Source organism: Bubalus kerabau, chromosome 2 (assembly GCF_029407905.1).
Source record: "Bubalus kerabau isolate K-KA32 ecotype Philippines breed swamp buffalo chromosome 2, PCC_UOA_SB_1v2, whole genome shotgun sequence".
Lineage (NCBI taxonomy): Eukaryota > Metazoa > Chordata > Mammalia > Artiodactyla > Bovidae > Bubalus > Bubalus kerabau.
Window position 1 is genome coordinate 179,195,764 of NC_073625.1, and position 25,262 is coordinate 179,221,025.

General features: G+C 35.5%; 1 protein-coding gene across 6 annotated transcripts in view; it reads left to right on the forward strand.

Annotated features, from left to right (window-relative positions):
- The window catches only part of STAG1 (STAG1 cohesin complex component), a 507,868-nt gene that overhangs the window by 479,016 nt on the left and 3,590 nt on the right, over window positions 1-25,262 (forward strand). For all 6 annotated transcript variants that reach the window (XM_055569602.1, XM_055569604.1, XM_055569603.1 and 3 more), the window contains 10 exons: window positions 3,075-3,167; window positions 5,137-5,311; window positions 7,008-7,147; window positions 9,839-9,940; window positions 12,913-13,061; window positions 13,656-13,784; window positions 17,598-17,803; window positions 22,000-22,174; window positions 24,046-24,156; window positions 24,693-24,807. In XM_055569602.1, coding sequence (XP_055425577.1) covers window positions 3,075-3,167; window positions 5,137-5,311; window positions 7,008-7,147; window positions 9,839-9,940; window positions 12,913-13,061; window positions 13,656-13,784; window positions 17,598-17,803; window positions 22,000-22,174; window positions 24,046-24,156; window positions 24,693-24,807 — 1,395 coding nt within the window. The remainder of the gene's footprint in view (window positions 1-3,074; window positions 3,168-5,136; window positions 5,312-7,007; window positions 7,148-9,838; window positions 9,941-12,912; window positions 13,062-13,655; window positions 13,785-17,597; window positions 17,804-21,999; window positions 22,175-24,045; window positions 24,157-24,692; window positions 24,808-25,262) is intronic.

Consider the following 25,262-nt stretch of genomic DNA (forward strand, 5'->3'; position numbering starts at 1 on the left):
CTCCAGCCCAGTGTTTCTTATGATGTACTCTGCATATAAGTTAAGTAAGCAGGGTAACAATATACAGCCTTGACGTACCCCTTTTCCTATTAGGAACCAGTCTGTTGTTCCATGTCCAGTTCTAACCGTTACTTCCTGACCTGCATACAGGCTTCTCAAGAGGCAGGTCAGGTGGTCTGGTATTCCCATCTCTTTCAGAATTTTCCACAGTTTATTGTGATCCACACAGTCAAAGGCTTTGGCATAGTCAGTAAAGGAGAAATAGATGTTTTTCTGGAACTCTCTTGCTTTTTCAGTGATCCAGCGGATATTGGCAATTTGATCTCTGGTTCCTCTGCCTTTTCTAAAAACCAGCTTGAACATCTGGAAGTTCACGGCTCACATATTGCTGAAGCCTGGTTTGGAGAATTTTAAACATTCTCCATGTAATTTCCTCAGTCGCAGCAAAAATTTGAAGTGATGGATGGACCAGTGTTATAGCTCAGTTTTACTGGCAAGCAAAGGAAAATACATCCTCGAGGTGTGAGGGTGGTCCAACCCAAAATACAAGAAAAGAAAAGCCCGAGCCTCAATTTTGCTCCTCTCTTTGTTTTCTTTCTTCCCCCTGAGCCTGCCCTGTGTAAACTCGGCTACCCAGGAGGGCTGTTTGTTTTACCTAAGGTCCTCACTCCTTTGTTTGTTCTATTTTCGCAGGCTTTTCCCTTCCTTGTCTTTTAGCCACCGCCATTTTGGACTTCTTTTTCCTATTCTCACTACCTAACGATATCTTTCAGGGTTTGCAGATCAGCATCCCTAAAGCCAAACTTATTACCTTAGCATTTGTTCCTGTATTAACTATCTTGGTGACTTATACCATAATCTATCTAGTAGGCAACTACCTAGAAATTAGGAGTCACATCAACATCCTCTGTTCCTGTTAGCGCCTAAATGCTATTAATTCTGCTGCTTTAATTCTCTACACTCTGTTAAGATCTTTACTGACAGCATTTTATTTTTAGGCCCGATATTTTATTTTCAGATTATTCCTATGGTGTCTGTTAATATATGATGAACTGCAGGATGATGGTTTGAAGCATAGGCTTTAGAGTCAGATGGCACTAGGTATGGATCCTTACTCTATCACTTAAAATGTGCAGATGCTCTGAACCTCAGTTTCCTCCTCTGTAATATAGGCATATTAATCACTTACTTCATAGGCTGATTGTGAGACTTAAATTTATGCCTGTTCATCGTCATTCATTCAGTTGCTCAGTTCGACTCTTTATAACTCCATGAATTGCAGCATGCCAGCTTCCCTGCTCTTCACCATGCCCCTTAGAACACAGCATTTGGTACATAATAAACCCTCAAGAGAAGACTGTATTTATTATTTTTTTTTAATTTTATTTTATTTTTAAACTTTACATAACTGTATTAGTTTTGTACTATTAAGAGTTTATTTACTATTTTACATCTTTCTCCCTTTTCCTTAGAGTATGATTCCTTAGCATAAATTTTTAGCAACTTCATGATAAAAATCCTTATTCATTAGCTCCTTATTGCTGACAGGATAATAGCCAAATAATTTAACGTGGCATCTTAAGTTGTATTCCATTTAAATGGAAATGGGTCCTCTTTCCCTTCAGTTTTCTCTCACCACTCTCCTCCCATTTGCCCCCAACTGCAATAAATTAACACTAGTCTTTCAAAAGCACCTCCAGGCTTTTGAACATTCTGTGCCCTCTGGAACAGCTTTCCTTATAGGTAGATGATTTTTAGTTGTTCAGAACTCTTTTTGGCAACCCTTCTGTGACTGCTCTTGACTCTGGATTAAGCTTTCCAATGCAAGGACTCCTTAAATTCTTTTGTGACTGCCTACTCTTGTCTCTTTCCCCTGATGCTTTATGAGTCTTTGAAATTAAAGATCAAGGAATGTTGAGGTTTGATTGTGGGATGTTAATCTACAGGAACATTAAAGTTTCTAGAGACAGTGTCCTTTTTACTACTCTGCACAAGAGGGTCTTATTCCTTCTAAATACTGCACTCATTTTAGCAAAAGGAAATATATGTAATTTTTGAAGTATTATTTGGGATGTGAAAATTCCAAAAAGGAAATAATACTGTCAACTATGCAAAATAGAAAAGCTTAAAGAATCTTTGTTTTATAGAATACTTTTTAAAAGTGATTTCTATACCAGCCTATGCTCATTTAATGACTCTTCATTACTATTTTAAATATCAATATAATACTGAGTTATCTGCATGCATCTTGCTTATTAGTCAGTGAAAAGAATGTGAGCTCTGATATCAGACAATCCTGCTTTCAATCTTTGCTAATAATAACTACTTCTTATAATCAATATAAATATTAAATTATACAACAGCCCTCTTACCAGTGCCTGGCACTTTATAGGGACTTGATAAATTTAAATTTCCTTTTATAGTTTTCCAATGTTTGATATTGAATATTGTAATATGGCCATCTGATTAAATCCTATTCACCTATCCAATCTTGGATTAAAGCTCATCTTTCTATGAGGCTGCCCCCAACTCAGCCATGTCTGTCTGCTACAATTAGAGTTGATACCAAAAAATTAAACAATTAATTACTCTATGATTGATCTAACTCCCTGCTAAAATATTAACTCTTTGAGAACATGAACACTATCTTAAAGTTATCTCTTTGCCTTGACATTTTGCAGAGTGCTGAGAATATGGAAAAAATTCAGTACATGTTTGCTGCTTAATTGGTTTTTTTCCCGATGCTGCTGCACTTCCTCATTTTACTACATCTAGTATTTGTAATAGGAATGACTATCAATTTTAATACCAGCCCAAGTAAACCATATTTATAAAGGAAATATGTTGGAGGAAATCCTACTGAGCATTCCAAAGGAAAATTGAACAGAGTATTTGGGATTATCGGTTTCGCTGCCCCTTCCATTAGGATAACTAGGAAATTATGATTTGGTTCTCAGTGATAAATTTGGTTTTATGAATTTCCTAACAATAAACTGGTTTGGCTATTTTCCATTTATTATTTCTTCAGTTTTCAAGAATACTGTAATTCGTGCTTGCAAATTTGTGTCTTACAGGAGGACTTGTTGGTATTGAGGAAAACAGTGAAGTCCTTTCTGGCTGTTTGCCAGCAGTGCCTATCTAATGTTAATACTCCAGTGAAGGAACAGGTAAGAGACTGTCAGTTAAGAGCCCTCAATATAAATAATTCAAATGCATTGAAGAAGCGTAAGAAGATGTAAATTTTTTAAGGTGTAATTTTTTATGGCAGTTCTTAGCATGTAGTTTATCTTATGGGACCTGGGACAAGAGTATAAATGCTAAATATTTAAGTTATAAAGTAAGCTAACAAACTTGTTATACATCTTTGTACCTTGGCAAGTGAGGTCAGGTTTAAGTTTAGAATTCTTGATTCTTATGAATTCTATACCAGAACCTGAGGATTCTGTACCAGAATGGGAGCTGACTTAGGGTCCACTTTCTTCTCATCTTACCTTCAGCTCTTTCCCACACCAGTTAGAACTTCTCACATGTGCATGTGAACAGTTTAACCCACATATCCAAACTATCAGCATCACTTCCTTAAACAAGTTGTTCCTTAACTATCCTGGGGCCTAGGAGTACACACTGGGGATACCTTGTGTCTCAGAAGGATGCCTGTGCAGCCCCTCATAGCAGAATCCAGTCTGTGAGGGCAGGGAGCTCCTGAATCCCTGTCCCTGGACAGAGATGTAAAGTTGGGGTGCTGATGGGCATATCCCACTGGGCCAACAGACTCCTAACCCCTTGGCAAGGGCTGTAGACCAAAGACAGTCAAAGTGAAGCCCAAGGCAATACCATTTTCACAAAGTGAGTTTGTAAGCTAAAACTGTTCTATTAGGAAGAGCTTCTATTAAAAAAAAAAAAAAAGATATATCTTTTCCATGCTGTTTTTTATTATGATGTTCAACTAGAAAGTCTATATCTAGTTAAAGAATAGAATAGTACTTACCCTGTGCTATCTCATCTTACAAATAGGGTATCACAGGTCTCTTCTTTATTAAGTTATCAGCATCTAACTTAAAATGGGAACAGAGATTATCTTTCCTAAACCTTATTCTCTAAATTTTCTGAACTTAACCAGTGCTATCTAAAAGTACCTAACTCAGGACACTTAAGCCAGAAATTCAGTGCTTCTGCATCATCACTGTTTGGTGACATGCAAAAGTATGGCCTCAGTTAAAAATATACATTTCCCTAGATTCCTTTCATGCTCTCCTCTTTTCAAGTGACTTGTTTCTAAATTTATGTATTTCATGGTAGTGTACTTAAAGCATGAATTTCCATGATTCTTGCTGGAGGTAGACAGCCAAGTATACAACCATCTCCAAATTTATACCAAAATTGTGTTTTCCACAGAAGTCAATTTTTAGAGGGGGGTGAATGGATTGTTTTAGAGTGTAAGAGCCCTCAGTTATTCCATAACAGTAAATTAATGACACAAGTTCATTTTGTACCATCCATTAAATAGGATAAATTTGGCAATATAACCTTAATGTATTCTCTATGGGAAAATATATTGAAAGTTCTTTATGTGAATACATTTGTTGGAAGCTTTGCATCACTGTTTTTTATGTGAATGATCTTGAATCCAGGTTTAACCTATGGTTCAAAATTTTGTTTTATAGTAGATTATTAAAAGAAGAATCCAAAATGGTAGCTTACAGATTTCGTGTACTATATTGTAATTGATTGAATTACACAGTTTATCTTAAGATTTGTGCTTATTCTTTTGCTTATGCAGTATACGATTGACTTATAATCTCTGTCATTAATATAATAATTCAATTTTGTGTTTCCAGAGTTGAATTCAGTTCATTTTTTATAAGGTCAGGTCAAAAATCTCTTAATTGTTTTGAGTTAATACAGCCAAATTAAAAAATAGTTTATATTTAGGGGAAGTGAAGAGTTTAAATATGACTAGTATATAATGAGAAAAAGTAATTTTATTAGGTTTGGAAGTTGAAATTAAGTAGCTGCAATTTGAATACTTAGCATTTCTGTTATGGTACTGTTACTGAACTGCGTTTAATTTAGTATATTTTCATTTGTAGTTACTACTGTACAATGTTTCACTGATGAATTTCCTTTTCATTTCAGGCTTTCATGTTACTCTGTGATCTTTTGATGATTTTTAGCCACCAATTAATGACAGGTGGCAGGGAGGGCCTTCAGCCTTTGGTGTTTAATCCAGATACTGGACTTCAGTCTGAACTCCTCAGTTTTGTGATGGATCATGTTTTCATTGACCAAGATGAGGAGAACCAGAGCATGGGTATTTGCAGCTATCATCTTGTCAATATTGATCTTGTCTTAACAACCTCAAGAGATTGAAGAAAAAATTTTCAATTCAGTCCTAAAAAATACTACAATTTCTCTCTTTTAAACAAAAATTAATATATTCATAAAAGTCAGAAATCAAGAATAATAATATACACAGTGAAGTGTCTCTCCATTAATATAGTACCTTAGAGATCTTTCCCCATCACTAAGTACAGAGTTCCTTATTCTAATTCTAATAGCTACACAGTATTTTATTATTTAAATATAGCATAATTTATATTATTCATCTCATATTGATTGATATTTGACTAGTTTCCAGTCTTCTGCTATCCTAAGCTATACTATAATGGATAATTGTGTACATTTGTCATTTCCCACATGTTTGAAATGTATGTTTAAGATAGATTTTTTTTCTAATAGAACTGCTTCCAGGTTCACAATTTTCTGAAGAAAAGCATCTGAGTTCCTTTCTGTTCCTGAGGAGTGATCATATATTACTTAAATTAACAAAACGTTACTCTAAGATACTAAATGCTAAGAGAACATTATGAAACCTCACCAGTCAAAATTGTTCTGAGCCTGCAGAATGAAAACTTAGCAAAATAAGACTGAATATAAATAATTATAAATAAATACTATATAAAATAGGTTATTTGTGAAATAGATGATTTAAGCTCTCTTAAGTAAGATCCATGGCATATCAAATCCACAGATCTACCTGGTGCTATTGGAATGTTCTTTATTTAACAGAACATTTTAGAAAATACTAGACTGTGAAAAAAGGATCTCTGAGTTTATGTTAATCTCAGGAAACAATATTTACCTGCTACTTGTCCTAAGCAAAAAGATTTCCAACTTCCAAAAGCACTGATGCTTCACAGCAGGACCAGGTAATAGAAAGGGAAGAGAGAAGTTGAGAACAAGTTATTTTATGAATACACTTGTAAAGAAGAGAAAAAGAACACTGTCCCTAAATAAGGGCAGGCCAAGACATGAGAGGGTCAGTACAGAACCTGAAACAACTGTGTCAGCTTTTATCGTCTGGAGACTTGTGGAGATATTTTGAGGGGGATTAGAAATAGATAAACCTGAGAATCTAAAAAATGAATAAACACCACTTGTTTGAAAGCATTTGATAATGATTTGTTTTTAAAAATGTGTATGTACATAACATGGTTTGCAAAATATACTTTATTTCTCAGCTTATAATGTAACCACATTTAAGACAAGAACTGAAAACTAACTCCTTCATGTAATTTCCATTCCTCCCCATATATATTTCTAAAAGAAAACTTTTCCCTGTGTCTTAAATTTTTCTATAAATTTCTTCTCTGTAGAAATAGATTAGCACATAAGGAATATTCAAATAAAAGCAGCATTTTAAAGGTAAAAGGACAACAGTATTGTTATGACAAAAGTATAAGGAAAAAACCTATATATAGTTTGCTTCTCTAACTAGTCTTTGCTATGATGATCTCCTAGAACCTTAGTGCCTAGTGTTTAATAAATATGTAACTAAGTATAGCACCCTAAAATAATCAGTACAGCTAATAATTTTTATCCTATCTAAAACTAAATTGTACCTGTTTGTAAAGTTATATCCTAGTTATTTGTTCTACAGATTGTCTACAATGTTTTATCTTGGATAAAGGGCCAAAGTTCATAACTAATTTATTTTCTGTGGTTAGAGGGTGATGAAGAAGATGAAGCTAATAAAATTGAGGCCTTACACAAGAGAAGGAATCTACTTGCTGCCTTCAGCAAACTTATCATCTATGATATTGTTGACATGCATGCAGCTGCAGACATCTTTAAACACTACATGAAGGTATAGTTTCATAGTCTTTTTTTTAATGGGTCAAGGACATTTATTGATTGATTGATTAAGATAGTAGCTTCATATTCTTGTTTTTCTCATTCCACCTAAGTGCCTTATAAGTTTGCAACTAAAAACGAAAGAGTAGTGAGCAAGCTAAAATTGACAGCTTTTACCTAGATATTATTGATGGTTTTCTGACATATTTAAAATTTCTCTTTTTTATGAGTTTTTTATCACTCTATACCATTATATCAATTCCATGAAGTAGGAGTTCCTTACATTTATAAGAAAGAATGCTGTTTTATTTTCTTAAGGCCATGGACCCTTCTTATGGAAGAAAACTCGCTCTCTTCCCTATGACATCTCTCCAGATACATTTATATGTGTGCCTACAATGCTACCTGCCAGGCACTAAAGTTAACAAAGATTTTTAAATTCCTACCCCAAAGTGGTCTAAAGTTGGAGACAATCAAGTGATTAGACAACTGCATTTCTGCAGTGTAGAGAGATATGTATAAGGGTTCCTGGAAATATATAAAATAGATACACTCTTAAGAAATATGAGGGTTAATAAAAACCATTAGACATGCCTTTTGAACTAAGTCTGAGATGAGAAGCATTCATTAGTCAAGCAAAGAACTAGTTAAAGGGCTTTCAGGCACATTGGACTACCTGTACAAAGACAAAGGAAATTGAGGAAAATGCAAGTAATTTGATATAGCAACATAGATTGCTTATGAGAATGGAGCTAGAGGTAAGATTTAAAGATATTAAATGAGGTTAGACCTTATATGTTGTGTGAGAATTTGGGATTTTTTTTCCTGCAGGAGGTAAGGAGATGTTGAGGGTTTTACACTATTCTAAAGTCTCCGACTTCCTGGCTGCTCTTCCCAGAAGCTCCATTTTGTTTCTGACACTCAAAAAAAGCAGTCCTCAAAAATCTTTATGATAAAACCTAACAGGCATACTTATCGGTGTACGTATTTTTGCCTTGTTTTTATGTCAGAGACGGTATTTTATTTTGCCCATGTTCAGAATATTGTGTATGCCATTCATTCACTTGTGTCTTTGTCCATGTTTGGGCTCCATTCTAGTTATGACACAGTAACTAAATATTTTGCTAGACAACTCCAATGTGAGTACTATGTTGGTAGCCAGAGGTTTAAATAAGATATAATTTCTGTAGTATAGCAGTTATAGATTACAGAGAAACTGAAATGTAAACATTATATAACATGCTAATAATGAATAGCTGCCTATGTTCTATGCCATTTATATTCAAGAGACTGCTCTAAGGCTTTTATATTATCTTTGCTGACTGCAGTAACTGTGATTTAGGAAATCATCATTTATAGAAAAGGAAATCAAGGCTCAGAGAAGCAAAGTAACTTTCAAAGATCACACAGCTATTAAAGTAGCAAAAACTGACATTTGGTTTCTCTAACTTAAAGCTTAACTCTTTCCACTAGATGTAAAACCTCAGCATGATTATTGTGGTGATAGATGTATAAATCACAAAGCAAGCACAGATATATAGACACTTAAGTGAGCAACTAGGGCAGGCTTCCAATAGTAATATCTAAATAGGACTTGGTTGGATGAATATGAGCTTACCATGGTTTTCCTTGTCGTCCCTCAGCAGTACTATCTTGGGTTCAAGAAATAGGCTTTATCCAAACTTTTATCATCCTTAGCAGTTTTTACACACCTGTGTTCATTATAGGCTTTAATCTTTTATAATATTTTAATTGCTGTTTGCTATTCTTTATATATCCTTATCTATTTGGCTTTTTGCCTCATTTCTCTATGTGATTATTAAAAATCTGAATTTTTGTTGATCTACATGTTGAACTGCTTTAGTGTTCTCATATATCTTTTTCTTTTTATCTGCACTGAGATAATTTTTAATTGCACTGAAAAGATGATTCTTTTGAGATATTTCCCCTTCTTTTGCTTTCCCTTTTTTTTTTTTTTTTTTTTTTTTGCACCTCCCATCATGGAAATATACCCATCTGCTTGAAGCTAATATACTCATTTCTTTACATAGGTTATAGGTTTTAGGCTTTAGTTTGGAAATAACATCCAGATTTAATAGTCTCAGAGTTTCTCCTAATTATTTACTCACAAGGAAAACTCTTTAAATCCTGTATCAAAAAATTGAATTATAAAATTAGTTGAATTTTTCCCAATCACTGTTGAAGAAATCACTGTTTTTACTTTTTATATTATATATAATAGTAAATACAGACATTGTGGGGGGAAATGGGTACACAAAAATATTTAATGAAAAGTTAAATCTGTATTGTAATCTACCCTTCCTTTGTTTAGGCCCTCTCCCCAGAAGTAAGCAATTTTGACTGTTTAGGTTTTAGTTCTTCAAGATGTTTCTATCAGAGTTCTGTTTCTTGATCTGGACAAGTGGTGTCTGTTGAATCCATGTTGTAAGGAATGAGTAATTTTGCTCACATATATCACTTCTCCTCTTTGAATTTCCCAGTTTTCTAGTTTTATTATTTATTTCATAATTTTAAATGTCCAATGTGTATTTTTTTAACATTAGACAATATCTTTTAACTCTCATTAGGATTTTAACATGAAAAATTAAACATGTCTTTACTCACCTTTCCGTTTTTTTCACCAGCCTGTTCTTTATCTCATGAAATGTCAACAGTTTTAAAGCTGTGTTTCTTTTCCTTACAGTATTACAATGACTATGGTGATATTATTAAGGAAACATTGAGTAAAACTAGGCAAATTGATAAAATTCAGTGTGCCAAGACCCTCATTCTCAGTTTACAGCAGGTAAGAAATTTGAAGGAAAAGAAATGAGTAGAATTAATATTATTGAGTATTGGCATGTGCTTATTATTATATGCTAGTTATCTTACCTCATTTAAATTAGATCATTATATTAATACATTACTATGGATACTTTCTGGTACAAAGATGTGTTATGTGTCTTTTCTTTAGGAAGACAGTCCTATAGTTTACATTTCAAATGGGTGAAATCCTAAGGTGATCTACTCTTAGACCAAATGAAATGCCAAATTGGATATTTAAAAAGTGATAATTTTTAAAGAACAAATATAAAAATACATTTTAAAAGTATTTAATAATAAAAGGGGCAACAGTAGTATCCAAATAAAATATGTCACATGTATTTCCTAAGGAAGATTCCTAATAAATGCCTAGTATTAAAGTAAAGATGAGGGGTAGTAGTGGCTATAGGTATGTATGTATGTATATATTTAGCCTTTGATAAAGGTCAGTGGGGAAAGGATCACCTCCTTTTTAATAGGTGATGGGTCCATTGACTATGTATTTGGAGAAATGGCTATAAATAGCCCTACTGAACATGTAGCCAAAATAACTACTAGGTGGATTATATATATATATATATATATATATATATGTTAAAAATTAAAAGTTTGAAAGAATATAAAAGGGTATTTTTATCTACTGGAGTAGGGAAGTCCTCCAGGAGAGAAGCCACAATATAAACTTAAACAGCTTTATACATCAACCAGCAGTCTGAACAAAAGTAAAAAACCAATGACAGATTATGGGAAAATATTTTTAATCATACATAGCAAATCCTACAAATCTGTAATAAAGGTAAACAAATCCCATACAAAAGTGAGCAAATGAAAAAAGCCACTTTTCAGAAGAGGCAACTTTTCCTTAAAAAGCAATAAACATGTGAAAAAACATAACTTCATTAACAATATAATACAAATTGAAACAAGGAAATATCTATCACTGCCAAATAGACTGGCAAGAATTAAAATGATAGATATACCAGTGATTGTTAAAGATACAGCAAGAAAAAGGTCCTTTGTGAAAGCAATTGCTCCTACCTTCTTGGAATATAATTTTGCAGTATATTTCAAAGTTTAAGACATACATTCCTTTTGAACCAGTTTTTTCCTACTTAGGTATCTGCATAGATACATTCAGGTATGCACAAAACCGTGTATATGAAAGATCGTTTTATTGCAACAGTCTGTGTAATATTGCAAGATTCTAAATGTTCATCAACATAGGACTAGTAAAATAAACTTATTCTGAAATAGCTAAAAAAATTGTAAGACAAAATAGTAAGTGAAGAACAGCAAGTTTCAGGACAAAATATAGTACAATACCATATAAACAAAAATTAAAACTTTATGTATGTGTAAATATATTAATGTGGCTGCTGCTGCTGCTGCTAAGTCGCTTCTGTCATGTCCGACTCTGCGACCCCATAGACAGCAGCCCACCAGGCTCCCCCGTCCCTGGGATTCTCCAGGCAAGAACACTGGAGTGGGTTGCCATTTCCTTCTCCAATGCATGAAAGTGAAAAGTGAAAGTGAAGTCACTCAGTCGTGTCCGACTCTTAATGACCTCATGGACTGCAGCCTACCAGGCTCCTCCGTCCATGGGATTTTCCAGCCAAGAGTACTGGAGTGGGGTGCCATTGCCTTCTCCGATTAATGTGTCTAAATTGATTTAAAAAAAACTTTCAAACTTTAACCCTAACATTGATTACGTTTGGAGAGAAGAATGATATATAATGGGAAAAAGAAAAGAGAATTTTACTTTGATATTCCTTGAATTTTATACAGTGAAATATATTCTTTGTATTTATTTTGAATGTAAATTTTAGAGTTTAAGGCTATTGTAGACAACTATCTCTGAAAACATTTTAAAATTTAATAATTTATAAACAATTACTCATGAATAAATTTGAAAATCTCTGGAAGAACTGCTTTTTCTAGTCATGGCAGAGTAAGTAGTTTAAGCCGGTCTATTTCTGAAGAAACCTAAAAAGGTAGACAACATAATTAATAGAAGATAAGAGCTATTTCAGTGAAATCGTGTGCCTAGAGTGAATTGAGAGATTGGGAGGTGAGGAAGTAAAGAAAACAAATATAAACAGTATTTCTCAGGATCATTGGGTAAAGAGAATGTGACAGATGCATCCGTAATTGGCAGAGGAGATGGAATTAAGAAGTTAGGGCTGTTTGTTTTTTAAGATGCATGCATCTAAGAGAGGGAGTAGTTAATGATTCAGGAAAAAGCAGTACACAGGACCAAACCACTAAGTCAGTAAAGGAGGCAAGATCCAGTACATAAACAGGGAGTGGCTTCAGATTAGAGCTTGGACTGTTCATTCTCTCATAATAAAAGAGGACGCAGATACATGTAAGTGTCTAACTTTGGTGGCAGAATGACGATGGCTTTTTATATTCTTTAGTATTCCAGAGTTTTGATTCTGTTATTTTGATGCAATACACGTAATGTGTATGTAATTATAAAATCCCATCACTCAGTTTTGGAACATTTTTTGTGTATTTTGTCATTGGATGGGAAAAAACATTTCATATATCTTAATGATCTTCTTTTACATAATGTTCCTGTCTAAGATGTAATGAGTGAGAAACAAAGTTCTGAACCCTGCGTTTTATATATTGCCATTCCTGTGAAAACAACAAAAAGAATACATAGTATATTTTTGTAAACATTTTCCCCAACCCAAAATATGTTCCTTTTGGTAGAAAAATAAATTCTGGTTTGCATGTAATCACACAACTAGCATGAAAATGAGCTTGAGAAATAGTAGATAATAGTAGATGACTTGGAGAAGGGGAAAGTGTGGCTACTGTTAATACAAGAAGGGAAATACGTATCTTACCATATGGCTTTTAAATATTTTTTAAATTGTATTACCTATTCTAACAATAAATAAATATTTCTTAGCTATGAACTTTTCCCTCTTTTTTTCTTTCTACCAGTTGTTTAATGAACTTGTTCAAGAGCAAGGGCCCAACCTAGATAGGACATCTGCCCATGTCAGTGGCATTAAAGAATTGGCACGTCGCTTTGCCCTTACATTTGGATTGGACCAGATCAAGACACGAGAAGCAGTTGCCACACTCCACAAGTAAGTGAGCTAAATAGACACTGTTATATGCAATCTGGTTTACTGAAACTTACCCAAAACAACTGTTATTTGACCGATTTTTTAAAGTAACAAATGTTAGACTTTTCAAGGAAAGTTTTAACAAAATATTCTTGTCACTCTTATCAGTGAGAAAATGTTGTGGGAGACATACGTTTAAAAACACTGTGCATCCTCATTTCATAATTGAAAACTGAATGATAAAAAAGTTTTTAAGTACCTTACAAAAACTCTTAAGAACCAAATTTTCTGACAGTCTCTGTATCTTTCCAGGGTATTCTGTTACCTCTGAAAGCTACACAGAAATTTAGCTTTGTGGCTACATAGCTATTTTTATTTTTTACAATGTAAGTTTTGAAATATAACTTCACAACATAAGTTGTTTTCCACTATAAATACTAAAATTAAATATTATTATGCAACTATGTCATGCAAATTATTACTTTACCATTTGAATTTATTTTTACCCTCAGTGATGATTTTGCTGCCTTCCCAACTATTTTTTTTAAATTCTAGCCTATTGAAGAACTATACTAGCTGTTTGGAAAAATAAGACAATATTTTCTTTTATTTCAGGGATGGCATAGAATTTGCCTTTAAATACCAAAATCAGAAAGGACAAGAATACCCACCTCCTAATCTGGCTTTCCTAGAAGTACTAAGTGAATTTTCATCTAAGCTTCTTCGGCAAGACAAAAAGACTGTGTAAGTTGCACGTTGTAGGACAAGTGGTTTTTATCATGACATCATTATAATTCTTGGAGGAGGAAATGGCACCCCACTCAGTACTCTTGCCTGGAAAATCCCATGGACGGAGGAGCCTGGCAGGCTACAGTCCATGGGGTTGCAAAGAGTGGGACACAACTGAGCAACTTCACTCACGTTATAATTCTAAGTGTTACAATTTTTGAAGGGAATTAATCATGTAATTACATTGATAACTTAGGCTCTGATAGTTTAAAGGACTATAATTTTCTTTTAAACTTTGTATAGTTTTTCTTTGCTTACCTTTCAGTACCCTAGAATTTGCAAATGGGAATGATTTTTTTTTTTTTTTTTTAAATAAAGGAATTTTTTTTTCTGTTTTTTTTTTTTTTTAATTTTATTTTATTTTTAAACTTTACATAATTGTATTAGTTTTGCCAAATATCAAAATGAATCCGCCACAGGTATACATGTGTTCCCCACCCTGAACCCTCCTCCCTCCTCCCTCCCTATACCATTCCTCTGGGTTGTCCCAGTGCACTAGCCCCAAGCATCCAGTATCGTGCATCGAACCTGGACTGGCAACTTGTTTCATACATGATATTTTACATGTTTCAATGCCATTCTCCCAAATCTTCCCACCCTCTCCCTCTCCCACAGAGTCCATAAGACTCACTTATTCAAAGATCTGTGAACACTAGCTTAACCATTGTGGAAAACTTTCCTCTTTCCTTTTATATTAGTTATAGTTTAGTTTTTTTTGTATTTGACTTGTTTCCATAAAATCAAAGTCCAGTTGGCTTATAGTTTTCTTCATAACATAATAGTCTGTTTTCTGTTAGTTCTGTCCATTACTGCAAGTGGGGTATTGAAGTCTCCAACTATTTTTATTGAATTGTTATTTCTCCTTTCATTTCTCAGTCCTCAGTTTTTGCTTTTGTATTTTGGGACTCTGTTGTTAGGTTGTATATATAATTGTTATGTCTCCCTGGTGGATTGATTGACTCTTAACTCCACCGCCTTCTCTGTCCCTAGAAAAGTTTTGTCTTAAAGTCTATTTTGTCTGATACTAGTGTGTAACCACTCCAGCTCTATTTTAGTTACTGTTTGCATAGTATAGCTTTCTTTTCCCATCCTTTCACTTCCTACTTTTTTGCCTTTGAATCTAAAGTATGTTTCTTGTAGACAGCATATACAGGCATACCTCAGAGATATTATAGGTTCAGTTCCTCACCACCGCAAGAAAATAAATATTGTGATAAAGTCACATGAATTTTTCGGTTTATCAGTGTGTGATAGCAGTATGTCTTATAAACAGTGTTCATACCTTCATTTTAAAAGCACATACTGCTTAAAAATACTAACCATCATCTGACAGTGCAGGCTTACTGCAAACTTTGAATGTGTAAAAACTGAGGTATCTGCAAAATGCAGTAAAGCAAAGCACAATAAAATGAGGTTATTTGTTATGTTATTTGTTATTAGATCATGTTATTTGTTTTAAAACAGTCTCTGCCATTGAGAACGTTGTTTTCTGTATGTCTGTCTTTGATTTTTCCCCTCTTTTATTGCCTTCTTTTATATTAAATAGATATTTTCTAGTGTAACATTTTAATTCCTTCAGTCCTTAATTATATTTTTCAGTTCTTCCTTAATTGTGGATGTGATATTCCATCTCTATCTCATATCATTTCCTTACTCCAATACATCTTTGCCATCACCCACTTTTCTGTGTACATTGTTAAATACGCGTTTCTGTGTTATTGGCCCAATAGCACAGTAGTGCATATTGTTTTATACAGTTGCTTTTTTAATCAATGAAAAGATAAGTAGGCAATTATATTGTTCTTTATGACTACCTGGTAATTACTCTTCCACACTCATCGTTTTTTCATATAAATTCAGATTACTTTTTGGTGTGTTTGTTTTTAGCCTGAAGAACTGTCTTTAGTATTTCTTGTAAGGCAAGTCAGCCACCAACAAATTCTCTATACACTTTTGTTCATCTGAGAGTGTTTTTATTTCCTCTTTACCTTTAAAGTATAGTTTTTTAGATACAAGATTCTTGTTTGATAGTGTTTTACTTCTAGCATACTGACTATGTAATCCTGCTGCCTTCTGGCCTTTACTGTGTCTGATGAGAAGTCAGCTTTTAAACTTATTGGCTTCTCTTGTTTGTAATCAATTACTTTTCTCTAACTACTTTCTAGATTTTTTAACCTTCGGCATTCAGCGTTTTCATTGTGATGCGTCTCGTTGTGGATCTCTTTGTATTTATACTGCTTAGAGTTTGTTGAGCTTTGAGGATGTGTTGATTGTTTTTCATCAAATTCTGAAGTTATTATTATTTCCTCAAATTTGCTTCTACACCTTTCTTCTGGTACTCCCATTACACATGTCAGTGTGTTTAATGATATCCCACATTTCTCTCGGGCACTGTTCATTTTTCTTCACTTTTTTTCTGTCTGCTCTTCAGATTACATAATCTCTATTGATATATGATCAAGATTATTGACTTCTGCCAGCTCAAATCTGTTGAGCACCTTTAATGAATTTTTAATTTCCATTGTTGTACTTCAAAATTCCATTTGATTCTTTATCATTTCTATCTTCTTATTCATGTTCTCTATTTAATGAAAAATAGTGTTATTATGGGGCTTACTTTTAATTCTTTAGACATTGTTTTCTTTAGTTCTTTGAATACATGTATAATAATTGCTTTGCAGTGTTTTGTGCCAGGTTTTCTGTTGCTTGGTTTTTTGAGTTTTTTTGTTTTTCCTGTATATGGATTACATTTCCCTATTTCTTTGCATGTCTCATAATTTTTTGTTGAAAAGTGACCATTTTAGATAACACTGCACTTATGATACATCATGAGATAATTTATCTACTCATGATGTTCATTCTTTATCTCCCTAGAGATTGATGTGATTGGTTACTTGGTTGTTTATTTGTTTAGAGACCTGCATCACCAAACTGTGAGGTCTGTTTCTCTTGCAGTATGCAGCCTCTACTGTCCCTACTCAGATCTTTATTCTTTGTTTTTTACCATTTAACCTGTATCAGCCTCTCAAAGGTTGTGCTTAAACTTCCTTAGCAAGTTAGATTTTTACCTTTTACTGTTGGATATGTGTGTGCCTTTTAAAAGCTGCTGTCGCAGTTCAGATTGTTTACTTTGCCCCATGGTCAGTCAGGAGACCAGCAGCTTAGAAGCTTCCTCCCTGATTGCTCCTGAGAAGGGCAGCCTTGGGCCATGTAGTCTTCTAGACCAAGAGGAAAACATGTGATATAACGTATTTATTTTATTTAACTTTACTTTTTTAGAGCAGTTTTAGCTTCATAGCAAATGTGAGGGGAAGGTACAGACAGTTCCCATCCCATAGACCCCCTAACGTCCCCCACTCTCAACATCTACCACCAAAAAGGTGGTTTTGCTGGGGACAGGGCATGCCACTCTACACACGCCACCATTTTAGAAATCCTGCCCTGTTTGAACGTTTTAAAAGAGAATCATTATCCTTTTTGAGCCAAACTTCTGATTTTTTTTTAACATTGGTATTTAAAAACAAAAAAAGGAATAAAGGAAGAAACACACATATACCCTTAGTAATACATTGCTTATTCCAGAGATAATGTGAAGCAAAATCTTAAATTCTCAATCCCTGTCTTTCTAAAGGTAACCACTGTGAACAGTTTAATGTGTATCTTTAAGGATTATTCAGAGAGAGAAGAGAGCTTCAGGTTATGAAAAAAATTAAATAAGTGATACATGAACTGCTTCCATAAAAATGACTGCTTTTGTTCTGTCTCTAGTCACTCATACCTAGAAAAATTCCTTACGGAACAAATGATGGAAAGGAGAGAGGATGTATGGCTTCCACTCATCTCCTATAGAAATTCTTTAGTCACTGGCGGTGAAGATGACAGAATGTCTGTGAACAGTGGAAGTAGCAGCAGCAAAACCTCCTCAGTAAGGAATAAGAAAGGACGACCTCCACTTCACAAAAAACGAGTAGAAGGTAAGTGTGCCTCTATGGTGTGAGGCAAATAATGTGCCTGTCAAGATAAATAAAGCGGTGAATACTCTGCTGAAGCAAGATAATTCTGTTACGCACATTATTTCCTTGTGTGTTTCATCCACACTGAGAGGTGTAGGCATGAAGGTTAGAATAGACAAAGTCAAGAAGAGGGTCAAGGAAAAAGAAGTTGAAGTTAAAAAGCATTGAACACAGGAAGATGATAAGCACAGAGAAGTAAAGGAGACAAGGTTTACAAAATTGATTTCCTTACCATAGACCTCTAATACATTAAAATTTAAAATAAGACAGTCATAATGTTATTCTAAAGGAGATCAATCCTGGGTGTTCATTGGAAGGACTGATGCTGAAGCTGAAACTCCAGTACTTTGGCCACCTCATGCGAAGAGTTGACTCATTGGAAAAGACCCTGACGCTGGGAGGGTTTGGGGGCAGGAGGAGAAGGGGACGACAGAGGATGAGATGGCTGGATGGACATGAGTTTGGGTAAACTCTAGGAGTTGGTGATGGACAGGGAGGGCTGGCGTGCTGCGATTCATGGGGTTGCGAAGAGTCGGACACGACTGAGCAACTGAACTGAACTGAATGTTATTCTATCAACATGCATCCTAATATAGGAGAGATTCTGGTAATTTGAGGGTAGAACTCTCCAACACATTGAATATACCAAAACAACTTTCCATTTCCACTGCTTGGTTGGAAAATCTATTTTTGTATATTAAAATAGTGATGGTCAGATCTAGTTTTAGATCTAGACCTCATAGATCTAGATTATTCATAGGCTTTGGGGAACGGGGAGTTGAATTGTCATGAAAATGTGATCAAGAGTAGAAATTCCTATATGCCAAAAGACTAAAGATTGCTATTAAAACAGAAGTATGAAAGTTGGTCAGTTGTGTACGATTCTTTGCAACCCCGTGGACTGTAGCCTGCCAGGCTACTCTGTCCATGGAATTCTCCAGGCCATAATATACTAGAGTGGGTAACCCTTCTTTCTCCAGGGGATCTTCCCAACCCAGGGATCAAACCCAGGTCTCCTGCATTGCAGGAAGATTCTTTACCATCTGAGCCACCAGGGAAGCCCAAAGGATTATTCTTTTTTTTTTTTTTTAAGGATTATTCTTAAACTAAGAGAAAACTCAAGAGTAAAAATGCTTATTTCCTCAAATAATCTTCCTCCATCTCCATGATTCTCCTAATAAAATTTCTCCAAACCAAGAGAGCAACATGCTTATTTTTACAAATTTCTGTTTACGTCTGCTACCTTAAAAACAGTGACTCATCAAAGACTTTGCTGAAATCTGTAGCAGAATTAATTAGAATTTAAGTCTAATGTTTCTTTCATCATTGAGGAGGTGGTATTAACTATTGATGAAGAGCACAAAGTCTAAATTCAGAGTTCTAGACTACAGACCTGGCTTTCTCGTTTTTCAGCTGTATAACCTTTGAGCATGTTACTGAACTTCTATAAACCTCAGTCACTGAGCAGATGAAGGATGATCTGAGTACTTGTCCTGTTGCCTATTGTGAATATTAAATGAGATACTCTTAAGTAAAAAACTTAGTACACAGACAGTGATTACCTAGCACAGTGCTTGACACAAAGGCATCGTTTGATAAATGTTAGCTGCCATTGTTCAGATATGGTCATCATATAGTATTGCCCCTCATCTAGCATTAGTCAGTGGATTAGGCTGAATGTATATTTCAAGGAGAATAAAAAGATTTGAATATATTTATAAAATTAATGTTAAAGATTTCCTTTGAAGTTTCAACTTTAGGACTTAACATCTTTTTGGTCCAGAAAATGAAAATAACAGAACCCTATCTTTATAGTATAGGATCCTCAACTTTTCTCTAAAGAATGATTTCAGTCATTTCCTCTTGAAAATGTCTTTATCTGGGCACCCCACATCTATTCATCTATCTGGACTTTTTTTTCCTGCTCACAGCTTTTCTTAGGTGTAGTATGCATTTATGAGCCAGCATTCATCAAATCCTTGCTATATACTTAAATTCTATCACTTAATCATTTATTTGACCAATGTTTGTAAAGCACTTAGGTCAGTTCCTGGCACATAGTGAACGTTGTGTAGATGTTTTATAAATCAGTTCTGAGTTAAGCACTATTACCCAGATTTTACAGAGAAGAAACAAAGGCCTAGAGAATTTAGATACCTACTTATCTACACACTAATGGAGAGTTAGTCATTAGTGTGCTCAGGACAGAGAGGTATATGTGGGCCAGATAACCCAGTTTCGTAACCATTTAATTGCAAAAAAAAAAAAAAAATCTTTCTTTGTATTAGTTTCAGATTTACCAAGTGGTTGAGGTAGGTTAGGTGTCCAGAACCCTTAAGCAATGGGGTTTCATCAGTTTGGGATGAAGATGAGAGAGCTTTGCAAGAAGTGTTTTCATTGAGGAATCTTGAGGGGTTAGGAGGATCTCTTCAAGAAGAATAAATTCTTCCTGAAGTTTTTCTTTTATTCAGTAAGTTTTTACCAAGCACCATCCTAAGAACTGTGCTAGATGCTGGGGATTTGGTATTAAAAAAAGAGTTCATACTACAGAAAGGGAGACAGAAGCAGGCAGTTTCAGTTCAGCATGTTGAGTGCTCTGATGGGCCAGAAAGGTTCTCTGGAAACATACAAGGAGCGGCCAATCTCTTAATGCATCCCGGAAGATTTTTTTGGAGATGACGTGTAGTAGAAAGCTGAAAGATGGTTTACCAAATTAAAAAACTTAAATGAAACCATTCCTATGGTCATCAAATTTTAAATGCAGCAGAGAATAACAGTTTTGAATTAAATGTTGAATGAAAATGATATGAATAAAAGATGTAATCTTGGCTGACTTAGAAGAGATTTGGTAGTGAGCTTCAGATCAGTGGAATGACCTTAACCAGATAGTAGATAGATATTTCCAGGAACAAAAAAGCTTATCTAGAACATACGTGCATCTGACAAAATTTTAGAAAACCTGAGGGCGATAGAATGCTTGATGGCTAAAGAGAAGCCTCGCGTGCACATTGTCTCTGTGACTTAATGGGGGAGGAAAACTTCATAATATATATTGTGATTAAAATTCTTCTGACACAAGAAAATGCAGTTGACTTTGAACCAATGGGGTGAGGGGGAGCAACCACCTACATAGTTGAAAATCCATATCTAACTTTTTAGGCCGTATACATGGTTCTGCATCCATGGATTCAGCCAACCATGAAGCATATAGCACTGGAATACATATTTATTTTTTAAAATCCATGTTTAAATGGACCCAACAATTCAAACTATATTGTTCAAGGATCAACTGTAATTTAGAATTTTATAGGTAGAACTTTATGATTACATAGTATTTTATCAGAATTTAGATATGCAAATGATGCTGTAAACAGTGATTTAATCTGTTCAAGCCTTTATGAATGATCTTTAGAAGAAGGAAAAAATAGTTCCTGGTCTCTTGAAGAAACTTAAATCTGATTATAGAGATAGTGAATGTACATTACAGATCACTGCCAGGACAGTATATAAAATTAAGCCCTAAGTGAGCAAGAATGATTCTGTTTCCTCTAGAAGCTTAAAAAGGAAGGTAAGTAGGGGCCAAGCAGGGTGACCAGGGAAGACTTCCCTAAAGAGGCTGAAGTTAAAGGTGTGAAAACAGACCCTCAATCCAGCCCTAGAAGTATAACTTGGCAGAGAGTTATTTGTCTGGTGACCAGACCCTAATTGTGTAATAGGATTTGCTGATTTCTCAGTGAAGCCAGGCTTTCAGTGCTACTGCCTGGGGCCCCTGTAAGACCCAGCAAATAGGTCCTTTATTGCTTGAGCAAAGGGATGTAGAGGGGTCTCTGGCTGGCTACATTCTTCCTCTCTCTGGAGGTGGAGGGACTTGGAAGAGATGATGATGTAGGATAGCTAACATGTATTTGCTGATTATACACATCACCTCATTTAATCCTTACAATAGGGAGGGCAGTTACTGAAATTCCATTTTGTATATGAGGAGATTGAATTTTGGAAATTTAATAGCTTATACAAAGTCACACAAGTGAGTGGTATAACTGGAATTCAGACCTACGCAGTCTACTCCAGAGCCATGCTCTTTGAATGTGTGCTGTAACTTCTACCAGAGTTCATTCCACCCGTGACATTCTGTGACTCCGACTGGAATTTTACAGATGAAAGCCTGGATAATACGTGGCTGAACAGGACTGACACCATGATTCAGACTCCTGGCCCCCTGCCCGCACCACAGCTCACTTCCACCGTCCTGCGGGAGAACAGCCGGCCCATGGGAGAGCAGATTCAGGAACCTGAATCTGAACATGGCTCCGAGCCTGACTTTTTACACAAGTGAGTAGTAAAAAATGGTTTTCTTGGCATAAACCTTCAATTGTTAAAGTAAGAAGAATTATTTCATCCGAGCATATTCTTTTCTCAATTCATGAGAAAACAAAACCACCAAGAGATTAAATAACTTATATTAGAAGATATATAATATCTTCTAAAGTGGTGATAAATTCTGAGAATAGTTGCTCTTTCTGTAAAAGAGAATCAAGCTCTTACCTTTTCCTACACCAGAGATTAAAGTGTTTTCTGGTACCATGGCTCTGCAAATCATGGAAAAGTCAGGGTGATGGCATGACTTGCTATGAAAACCTTAAGTTTTTCTGTGTTATTTTTCCATTCAAATTTGAAAGTCTCTAAGCTCCTCACTTGTGTTTCTATTCATTTAGAATAATTCTGTGAGTTATTCTGATGGATAAAAGAATCCTCACTCAAACTCAACAAACTTAGCAGGTTGAAAAGAGAAAGGTTAGAAATGTGAGAAGTATTCAGATCTTGGGTTTTCATAAGGAATCCTTTCTCTGAAGATCTGCCATCTTCAAAGCTGAAAGGATAATTATTGTCAGCTCCTACATAACTGAGCAGTCTTAGAGGGGAGTTTGCCTTATGACCAACATTCCTACTTCACTTCCTTGGGCAGTGGGAAGTCTTATTTGAGCAGCTCGCCTTGCTTTCCTGACTTTATACCATGTCAGGCCCTCCTGGCTGTGGTCTGTCACCTTTTTCCTGCTATAGTTTTATAGGTTGAATCAAGGTGGTAGCCTCACATGATACAAAGACAGCTGCTTTGAGAGAACTTCATGTGGCAGATTTTAGCTACCAGAAAGTCATCCAAGTTTGCATCCTATAAAATTCTCAAGAAGCATATGTATGCAAGTGTCCATGTTTCAGGAAGGATAGGGTGCAGGTGAAGATTTGGCCCAGTATGTATCTGACTCCAAACTTCCTCAGGACTGAGAAAAAATGTGGTCTACCCTTCCTTGTTCGACTCTGGAGAGCTCTGAGCCACCAAGCCAGCATCATTCCTGTCTCTTAGGGGACTGAGTGTCCACCTAGGAACACTTGTAAATAGGGTAGCAGCTGGATACAGGAGTCTGAGAAGCATTCTTGTTCAGTAGGGATTTGGGGAATTAAGCTGATAATTTAAGTACCTAATAGGGGAGGAAAAAGTTTTCCTCAGCCCTCTTAGAGTCCCTGTCTGGGTCTAAAAATTAAACTGACAAAGACAGATTAACAGGAGAAAAGTATACAAATGTTATTAAGTTTTTACATGTACAGGAGAGCCTTCACAAGAGAAGGAAGACCTGAAGAAGTAACCAGAGTAGGAAGCTTTTAAGCCTTTTAGACAAAGAAACAATACATTTGTGAAGAAATGACAAGACACACGAGTTTGGACTAGGGGCCGCCAGGGCTAGGTGGTCCTCATCTTCCTTAACCAGGAAGAATGAGCATTTGCTTAGCAAGGTTTGTTTGCAGGTTCCTCTGCTGCCATCTCTGGGCTCATCAGAGTCTGTCTCCAGTAAAAGGATAATTTATTTCCTACCCTTTTAAGATGAAAAGGGGAACTTTTTTTTTGTATTTTGCTGCTGCTTAATTGCCTTCAGCTCAAGAGGCATATTTGGGGATGACATATTCCGATTGCTTTCACACCTAACAACTAGCTGCCACAGCTCTTGGGGACTTAGGGATCTCCAGCTTACTACCATTTCTGCCAAGACAGGTCCTTTGATAATTATCTCAACCTTGACCCTGGAATAAATCCAGCTAACTCCCCTTACATGGGGATTAGACCAACCAACTATGCCTTCTTAGCATGGGACCGATTACCTAAACCCTGCCTCTGCTGCCACAAAATGAATAATACTACCCTCTCTTAGTCCTCAGATGCAGATCTCTTGGTTAGGCCAGCCAAAATTAGAAGACTTAAATCGGAAGGACAGAACAGGAATGAACTACATGAAAGTGAGAACTGGAGTAAGGCATGCCGTGTAAGTATTCCATCAAGTTCATGAGAACATGACTGTGTGATGATGGTCATTCTGTGTAATGACTTGGGTTTCTCTGATGTTTAGTCTTAGGAGTTAAAATCATAATTCAAATATGCTATGAAGCGTAGAATAGGAATGGAGGGCACGGGCTCTTCACGCGTTCAGCATTTAAATCCTAGTGCTGCCCCTTGTCAGCTGTGTGGTCTTGGGTAAGCTCTAAAACCTCTGTGCCTCCAGTTCCTCATTTGTAAATTTGGGATAATAATGGTACCAATCACTTAGAGTTCTGTGGGAGTTTGTGTACATAGTTAGCTAGTAATATGGTTATTGCATTTAACTTCCTTCTGATGAACTGAAATGAAATCTTGAGTGAATCAAATGAATGATCCTTAATTACCTGAGTTCAATAGCATAATTTGTGCAGTCTGTTGGCTGCAATTGGAAGGTGCTTTAACTGGTTCGGAAACCCAATATAAGAGTCAGGATTCAGGTTCTAGGAGTCTGAACAGCTTTCTGACTGTATCTTTTCATATCAGTCGGGGTCTCATGGAGGAGGATGCTGAGCCCATCTTTGAAGATGTGATGATGTCATCCCGGAGCCAGTTAGAAGATATGAACGAAGAATTTGAAGACACCATGGTTATTGACCTGGTAAGGAAGTTCAATACATTTTTTTCTGTTAAAATATGTGAAAGCGTTGGTGTAAGATGATGCTCTTGTTTTAAGAACCCTGTGAGGGACAAGAGGAGGTAACATTGACCAGCAGTGGGTGTGGCATTGGGATGAGCTTGTGTTTTTCAAACCTGCTTTCAAAGCAAGTCAGATTTTGAATTCTGGCAATAATAGGAACTGGCTCCTTATTACATTCATGAAAAACAGCTTCCCGAGATCTGCCTTTCAGTGCAGCATGTGCATCTGGCCTCTCGTACTTTAAATTGGACTCTAACTATATACACTGTGCTCCAACAGAGCAACCAATTGCAGAATATGGACTTTATCTGTTCAGTAAAGAGAGACATGTTTAAAATAAGGAAATCTGAATATGGACTTAGTGTAGGTATACTAAGAAATGATTAACTTTGTCAGAAATACATGGGGGTTATGTT